General features: G+C 43.1%; 1 protein-coding gene across 2 annotated transcripts in view; it reads right to left on the reverse strand.

Moving 5' to 3' along the window:
- UBA6 (ubiquitin like modifier activating enzyme 6) overlaps nt 1-7,333 on the reverse strand; it is a 28,137-nt gene extending 20,804 nt beyond the window's left edge. The window contains exons 1-7 of one of the 2 annotated variants that reach the window (XM_084204038.1): nt 7,207-7,333; nt 4,497-4,559; nt 3,704-3,798; nt 2,833-2,861; nt 1,951-2,045; nt 1,340-1,451; nt 157-237 (exon numbers count right to left, since the gene is read on the reverse strand). In XM_084204038.1, the coding sequence (XP_084060164.1) occupies nt 157-237; nt 1,340-1,451; nt 1,951-2,045; nt 2,833-2,861; nt 3,704-3,798; nt 4,497-4,537 (453 nt within the window). In that variant the 5' untranslated portion in view covers nt 4,538-4,559; nt 7,207-7,333. Of the gene's footprint in view, nt 1-156; nt 238-1,339; nt 1,452-1,950; nt 2,046-2,832; nt 2,862-3,703; nt 3,799-4,496; nt 4,560-6,798; nt 6,893-7,206 lie in introns of those variants that run through there. The other variant, XM_084204039.1, reaches the window with a different exon arrangement.
- Between the last annotated feature and the right edge of the window lie 1,768 nt (nt 7,334-9,101).

The following is a 9,101-nucleotide window of genomic DNA, read 5'->3' on the forward strand; positions in this document are numbered from 1 at the left end:
GCACTGTATTCCCAGAACTCCTGCTGCTGCATCAACATGCCATCTGCATTGAATTATATACCTCATAACCAGCTTTCTCCATTTTTGGAAAGAACACCCTGGAGGTGCAGAATGCCCACTGTACCGATTATTCATGTGTTGCATTTTTTCTATTACCTTAATAGGTGGCTGCTGAGCATGACAGAAGTCATTAATCTTCTTCTGCAGCAACAGACTTACTTCAGTCAATATGACACACTGTGAACAAGAACAGAAATACTTCTAAGACACTAAAAGCAATCAGTATCTTCAGGCTTTGGGAAAACTTAGTACCTAGACTAAGTTATTTAAGTGTCCTGACTCCTATCCTTAAGAGAAAGCAGTCTTCAGGAAGTTTTTTCATTAAAATAGATTGGTTACCACCCCACAAGTTCTGGAAACAGAATGACTAAGAACAGGAACAGCAAATTCTCAGGTTTTTGTTTGTTTGGGGTTTTTGGTTTTTTTCTTGACTGCAGCTGTGGAATTCAATACCCAATTAGAACATTTACCATAACAGTTATGGATAATCTCAGCAAAAATGTAGATTTTGAATTTTAGGATTAAAGCTAGCGAACTATACTCAGCAGTGCACACCAAGAAGTCTGCACAGGCTTCCAGTATTTGTGGTCATCAAATTGCAGACACAGAATTTCTACACACATTCCTTTAATGTCTAGGACAGTACTGGATTCCAAGGCACTGCAACCCATTCAGTTACACTGGCCTGCTGTAGCTGGGACATTAACAAACTTGGTGGGCTTGTATGTCAGCCACATGGTAAAGGTTCCCCACTCAGACTGAGCCATGCACACAGGAAGGAGACAGCTGACTGAACAACTGCAAGTGCCCTCACTCCACCACAGAGGCACTTACATTTCATTACATACATACATACATACATACATACATACATACATACATACATACATACATGAATCATCTAAATATACAGCCTGAGCTTCTGCTGCCTGAAATACAGCACACAGAATATATGTAGAACATCTGTGCTATGTAGCTGCAAAGAAAGGTCATAGCTTCACCTTCAAAGAAAAAAAATTGTACAGCACCCCACTTAGCTATTTATTGTCATAGCAAATTCCATAGTAAGTGTACTAAGAAAGTGGTGGGAACACAAACCCACTTGCAAAAGAAAAGCACAACACTTCATCAGTCTAAATACAAGACCTACTGTTTTATTTACACCATCTCAACATACACTTCAAAGTTCTTCATTCTATTTACTTACATAAAAAATCCAAGTCGTATGCTCTGAACAAAATACACAAATACACATACAACCGCTTTAAGAGTGACATACCTGGTAGTGCTTTAGGAAAGACAGATCTGTGGTTTCATCTAGTGGCATAGTTGATGCTGCTACATGGACATATGGATTGAGTTCTGCAATACGAGGAAGTGTGGCCTCAGCCCTGAAAGAAAAGCAATTTTCAATTTCTTACATATCTACAAAACTGTATCTTCAATATAGAATTTCATATAACACATGCGCTACAAGAGACCCTCACAATGTCTCCTGGCAATAACAACCCATTTGCTTACACTTCAATTCCTAGCAGGTCTAAGGAAAACTGCTGTGTCCAATATCCCACAGGACTCCCAGATTTTCTGCTGTCATGGCTGTTGTCTAGAGTTGTACAGGTGGCTGAGAAAGCCCAAGGAAGAAATGCATGCTGGCCCCCACTATCAAATCTGCATACCAAGCAGTGACACTTGTGACTCAGAACCTGAGTCCCAAGTCTAGACTTCCTCTCATATCTACCTGGGTATGTACTCACAGCCAGCAACTCCAGAGAAAGGGTTTAACAGGTGTTTGATATGTACTATCAGCTCTTGGACCAAAAATTGCTATTTTTTATGCTGATGAGACCATCAGGCTCAGTCCTCTCTCACTCCAAAGACTTCACTAACCTGTTCCTTTGACTGGTAACATCATCTTCATGGATGAAGAAGTTGATCCCCAAATCCCGTTTTGTGCAGTGCTTGGTGTCATGAACTGTAAGAGCCTAAGAAAGTTTGTCAAAAAGCATTTGCTGGAAGAAATATACAAGGTCACAGCACCCAAAAGGATGGAATAAATCCCCATAAAATGTTGGAGGACTAACACTGCAGAAGATTTAGTTGTAGCGCATATGAGAACAAGCTCTTCCAACCACTTTCCCAAGAAAACTCTTACTGTTTGAAAGAGCAAAACACATCTGCAACATACACTTCATTCAGCATTTTCCTCCCAGTTTGCAGTGATAACAACATTTAAATATCAAGGCTGATTTTTGCCAGACTGTGATACAGAGGCAATTGTGATCTGAAAATTAACGAACTCGCTTGATTTTTTTCTATTGGAAAGAAGAGTTTGAAAAGGCTTCTTGCTAATAAAATTAATCCAAGCAGCACAAAAGCAGTTGTTGGATTAAACACCCAACCATTTTATGTCTACACAAAATGATTCTCATGGATGACAAAATAAGATAACATATTTTGAATAGTTTGGGTTTGGAGTTTGGACCACTCCATTTAGGAGAAGCCCCTTTGTACAAAAAGGATTCAGTATCTAATCAGCAGCTGGCTAAATATTTTATGAGATATTTCAGAGCACAGGGGACATTAATGTGAGATTCTAACAGTACCAATAGAACATCCAGATTATTGAGTTTTCACTCCTAGGTTCTCATATGTTTTGCAACCCTTTTACTGAAAAACAGATTCAGAAACTTTACATTTATTAGGTAGTAGTGTTTTGCCTTTTTCTCATGCTTACCCAAGAATACCCAACAATAGAACTGCTCTACATACCTTTACCCCAGCCAGAATGATGTTTTTGGCTGAAAAAACAAGAACAAAGCAAAAACAGAGAGAGAGATTAGTGCAGGTTACTTGCAGATCTGTAACTGGATAGTTTTTCAGGTGGACAATAACAGTATTTCAATGTTAAGAACTTCATAGCTTAAGCTAAAGGGTTTTTTTCTCTTTTACATTTGGCTCAAGCATTCTACTGCACCCCAGAAAGCAAAATAACATAAGCAAGGTTTAAAAGACTCTCTACATTTGTCATTTGTCAGCTGTTCATCCCACAATTGTGATTACAGAGATAGTAATGACAACAAACTGCAAAACCCCATGACTTTGTTCTGGCATCTGGTGCAGAGAACCACTAGAGGCAACTGAAGGAGTAACACCCCAGGCACAAACCAGCCAAAACAAGTCTTGCTCATGAGCAGTAAGGGAAATTGGCAAGGAGTCTCTTGTATCACGGCAATTATGCATTTTCACCAAATAGTTCTGTTCTCCCACACACCCTCCCATTTCATACCTGGGAAAAATCTGGGCTATAGCTAATCCTGTAATACATTCCTTGATACTGATGCCTAAAAGAGTAACTTGGATTACCCTAAACCTTTACCCAGGACACAAGATTTGGGTAAAGCAATCTGGCTCATGGAAGCACATTTTAAAGAAAAATTTGAAACGTTGTTCTAGTAAAATGAGAACTTAAGTCCAGGATCTTTCCTGCATCTGCAATGTTAGCAATATGCATAATGCACACATAAAGTCACTCAGACAGTTCAGACATGCTTATTATATTTAAATTTAAGGTTTCCAAGAATTCTGGGACAGTGTGTTTACATACACTTGTGTCTTTTTAAATAAATGTTACCTAACTTACCAATCTCCACCCCAAGGCCACCTATACCACTCAGGAACACGTGGGACTGAGCCATCTTCTGCATTGCTGTGTCTCCAAGAACATACCTCTGGCGACTACAGCAAAGACAAATTCAGATCAAAACAAGATAAAAAGTCAAGAGCCTATTAAAGCAAGTCAAAAATTCCCAGTCATTAAAAAAATTTTTCAAAATTGAAATGTCAATCAAACATAAGATTCGCACTCACAATGCATACAGTGAAATGCATTTAGTCAGACCTTGTCAGTGCCAGGTTTTAGAGATGATAAATAAAGTTATTAAATCACTGCGAAACTTTTTCAGGATAAGGAAAAGAACAACTTTGGTGAGGCTAATGCCAAAAAGTAAAGTGACAAAACACCAGAAGTACTGCACTGAATTAAAAAGAAGCCTTATTTGTTCTGCATACAAGCATTTTTAAAATTATTTTTTACTTTTTGATTTACAAAGAAGCTTTTAATCCCACCATGCTTTTACAGGGATACCATTTGTCCCAGAAGAGACTTTTTGAACAATTATCATGCCGAGTGATCTCAAGACATTCACAGCGAACAAATTAAAACAAAACTAAACCAAAATAAATAGGTTTCTTTAAATCTACAAAACACCCTCAAATACAACACCCAGAGGTCTGGAGGGTAACAGAGATATTGATGATGAGGACCAAGAAGCACAGCAAAGGCTGAGGGATGAAGGAAATTGTAACGTTACTCCATGTAATTGTAAGTGTTCCTGAAAAGTCAGGAGCAATGCTTAAAAATCAGACAATCTTACCTATACAAAGCATCATCAATTTCCATAGAGTCTGCTGCCATGATTCAATGTGATTTGTTTACACTAGAAGGGTTACAAAAAGAAATGAGCTGGTTATGTCAGATGCAATTTCACAGCTGACACCCCCTCCCTGCCCCACTCAGTTCTTCATTAAACGAACTGAAAAATAAAAAAGTGACGCTACACAGGAATCACTTTGAACATTAAGAAGCCTGTGGAACATCACAGCACATGAAAAAGGAAAACACACTCCAGCCAGAAGACAAAACCCCAAAAATCTTCAATAAATACTTTCAAAATACAGACAGACATTAATTTCCCACTGAGGAAATGCAAGTCTTACTCATTATATTTGCCACAGTCAGATTTACTCAAAGAGCAACTTCTTTTTACATTAAAAGCTCCAAGCTGATCTACTTGCATCCATCTGAGCAGTGGGTTTTTTTGCAACGAAGATAGAAGATCACTGAATGGCTAGAAATAGGCATTTATGCTGCATTATTTCTATGGTAATTGAAAACAGTTAAGAAACAAGTGTTTCAGCTAACTGAAGAAACCAACACCCAAAGATCTGAATTACTGCAACATTTAATTAAGACATTGCAGTTAGACAGTTTGACAGGACTGCAAGAAAAAACGTAATCTTTGCTATTAAGGCGTTTGGCCATTAACAAGGATGCTTTCATTGTGAAGTTGGTGATAACTAAGCACCAGGATCAGGAGCAAGCTGACCCCAGGCACCTTGTTTCTTACTTATGCACACTGGGAACGGGTGCTTCCTGAACCTGGCAGGTGACTGCCACCAAACACAGGATGACCAAAATAGACCCTGTGCATACTTTTGTAGTAGATAGGAACTGATGTTCTGGGTCACATATCTTATTTCAGCTTTCCACAAACTGCTTTGGAAACTACACAATAGCTGACAACCCTCTCTCCTGAGATTGAAAAGTAAGGGCCCAGACTTACTAAGAACGTTTTTTTTTGAAGAGCACAGATATACCCTAAAACAGCTTCCAAACCTGCCCAAAATATAATTCCTATTCACTGTTCAGGTGACTTTGGCAAACATTTTAACATTTCTGAGTATGGTACCTGCAGTCTATCACAATGTGGAGACTGCAACATTCTGACCCAAAATTCATCCCTTTGGTTTTTAGAAAGCACTGAAATAGCACAGCAATGGACAGAGTTACATTGGACACAGGCCACAAATCTCACCCACAAAGCTCTGCCCACCATGTGGATATTAACTCCTGCACTTCAGTGAGCACTCAAGGCAGTCAGCATGAGGCAGCTCCACCACAGTCCACACCACCAGCCACTTCAAAGCAGCTCCCATGCCCCTGACACCATATGGGCTGAAGACAAGCAATGACCATTTTACTAAAGCCAGATCCTAGGCCAGAGTGCAACACACCACCTGTTACAGTCAAAGGCTTCAGTCCCTGCTTAAATAAGGGCCTTTATTTCAGCCACTGCCTGAGACACAAGACTGGAGGTCCCCTTCAAAGCAAGCCATCTCAGACCAGAGCTGTTCTGCTCCTCCACAATCACCCTTCACAAACAGCACTGGTGCTCTGGGACTACACAACATAAAAGGACTGCGGTACTGAGATGGGGAAGGTGATCCGCTCCTGGATAAAAATGCTCAGCTTCCACTGCTGTGGTCGGTGACAGCCACCTCAATCTCTATGCCCTCCCAAACAGCCTTTTGTAAACAATGAGGATGTGTGATCAACTGGCAAGAGAAACTCAGCCACCTGTTTCACACAGACTCATTTGACAGTGGCTCTTTCAACATACTTTTCATTTCCCCATTCTCCTCCTGCAGTCATAGTTACAGCACTGAGATGCTGCCAGTGCACCCATCAGGTAGAGCAAAATAACTCCTTCCACAAAGAGGATTTAATGACACTATGATCAAGCAACCATAGCACAAACTTGGTTAATGTATTTCTGCATTCCAGTTATTTCTCCCTTCTGTTCCACCGGTATTGAATCTGTTTCAAAGAAATGCACGTCAAAAAGTCATTCTAACATTATGTCCTAGTTCTTACCAGAGGCGCAACATTTACACACTTGTCTGTTTCCTTTTAAAAGCCAACACTATCGGTTTTAATGTCAGCCTTGTATTTGACTGTTTAAGTAATGTTCTTCATTTTTTAAAGCCTCAGCTGCTTGCACGACATAACCCAGGGACAAACCGAGAAACTAATGTTACCAGGACGGACTGAGATGCTCTGAAGAGCAGCAAAGGCACGGGAGCTGCAGCGGTGTGCTGGTTTCACAGTGTTCTCACCTCCGAGTCAGCGCAGGCTGAAGCAGTGTTAACTACTCGCTGTTCAGCACGCCGGGATGGCACGGAGGCCTGGACTCATCCCACCTACCCGGAGCTTCCAGCGGCTGATCCCAGCCGATGCAGGCTCCCTGTTCAGTCGGCGGGAGAGAGAGAGGAGGCTCAAACCCCGTTCCTGCCCAGCCGGACTAATGCGGGAACACCGACACCTCGGATCTGCAGCGGGGAGCCCCGACAGAGCCCATGGGCTGCCTCACAACCACCCCGACCGCAGCAGAGCCTGACGGCGGCAGCTCGCACTCGCCGCTCCCGGGGCGCTGGGCACCGCCGCCCGCCTGCCCCGGCCACCCCGGCTCGCCGTGCCCCGCCCGCCTCCGCGGCCCCGGCCCCGCCGCCACCCGCTCTCCTCACCCCGCGGCGGCCTTGGCGTGTTGATCCAGGCCCGAGCGCAGCCGGCGGCAGCGGGGGAAGAGGCAGGAAAGGGGTGGGAAGCGGCAGCGCCGGTGCCGCGGCGCTTCCCCGCCTGCGCCGACATGAGGGGCCGGGCCGGGCCGGGCCGGTGCCGCCCTGAGGAGGCGGGACCGCCGCTACTCGGCAGCGGAAGGGGCTGCGCACCCACTGACCGGCCGGAGCCGCTTATGCCATTGAAATCTTCGCCATTTTCTGTCCGGAAGGGAACATACCGTGCTGTTGAAAATAATAAAATCAATAAATCCTCCTCAGGTTCAAGCAATGACCAGTTTAGACGATGAAGGGCGCTCCCGGGCCCTGCTCCTGCGATACCTGCCTGTGTATCTCGCAGGAGAGCACCAGCAGATGCCACCCACCGCGCAAACAGGCGGAACTTCACGGAAAGGATCTAGGGAGCCAACTGCGAAATACGAGATGGTAGCCAAGGCCGCAGAGGAGATTTGGCGGAAAGTTACCAAAACCAAAGCACGGCCCATGCCGGGGTGGTATATAGGCTTGTGGAAACCTCTCCTCTTGTTTTGCTGGTGATTAAGCAGGAGAGAGCAAGCCAAGCAGGAGAGAGCAAGCCAAACAGGAGCGAGGCAGCCACTGCGCTGCCTGCACCAACTCCACACCACCCCCGTAGACACAACATCTCCGTCTATCAATATTTTCTCTCCCATTTCCCAGACTCTTGATTAAGGTCCTAGCACAGCCCACCTTCCCATCAATCCAGCTTAATCTCCCTTCGCCTTGAACCCTGCCTTCTGTTTTGTTACCCCGATCACTGGAGTAGGCAAGACGAGGTTAAATCATTCTTGATACCGTTAGCACACCTTATCTAGAATAGGAGGGATTCAAGCACTCAAAAGTGTCTTTGCATACAGTGAATATAGAATAGTCCCCTTGTATTTTAAAATATTTATAATTAAAAAAAAAACCCAACAAATAGACCAACCAACTAAGGGGAACTTCTAAGGGCAAGAAGACCCAAGTTTTGTACTCTTTGTGAGCATCCAGTGCTTTATTTCGGCATTTCTTTTAATTGAATTCTAGCAACCCGCAACCCTCAAGAGTTACACCTCAATCCAAGAGAGCACACAGCCTTTGTACTTAATTAACAAAGATTTAGAGCAGCTGGACAACACTGCGCTCGTTCAAACGTGGGCTGTGCTTCGGCAGGATCAGGGTGAAGGATCTTGCCTGCTACACCGCTGTTTACACGCGCAGAAATAATTGGAGAAGATGTGGGCAAACTTCGGAGAGCCACTAGAGGCCACTGGAAGTCTGGAATGCCGAACTCAGAGACGGACTAATCGGAGAAAGCCGCTCTGGATGTCGACTGCGATCCTTACCTGTAAAGGAATTGATGCTAAGGCTGGTATTTGTTTTGTAGCTTTTTCACATGATACATAAAAATCAGAACATGGAAGAATTACTTTCATTATTTCAACACAGTAATTTCAATGAACAGTGCATGTATCTAATGAATGGAATTAACTGCGGTCCCAGTGACAAAAAGGGAGGGGGGACGGGGGAATGAAGAAGAGTTTAAAGACACCAAAAAAAGTCTGCTTCAATTTTGTCACTTGCATACATTTTTGTCTTGTTGGTGATTTTTACCATTATATTTGTGGCTTATTTATGATTTCTTTCCTTAAAAATTTACCTTTTTTTTTCCAAGGTTAACCTAACCATTTTTAGTTTCAAGCGCTTACCCATCAAAACTGTTATGAAAAATAATAATAATTAAAAGAATCTGCTACCTACCGTCTTTGTGTCCAGGTCATTTTTCAAGACCAGTCCACTTTGATGCAGTCATCTCACATGAGATAGACTTTGCATAGTCACAGCAA

This window comes from Fringilla coelebs (assembly GCF_963513975.1).
Source record: "Fringilla coelebs genome assembly, chromosome: 4".
In the NCBI taxonomy this organism is placed as follows: Eukaryota; Metazoa; Chordata; class Aves; order Passeriformes; family Fringillidae; genus Fringilla; species Fringilla coelebs.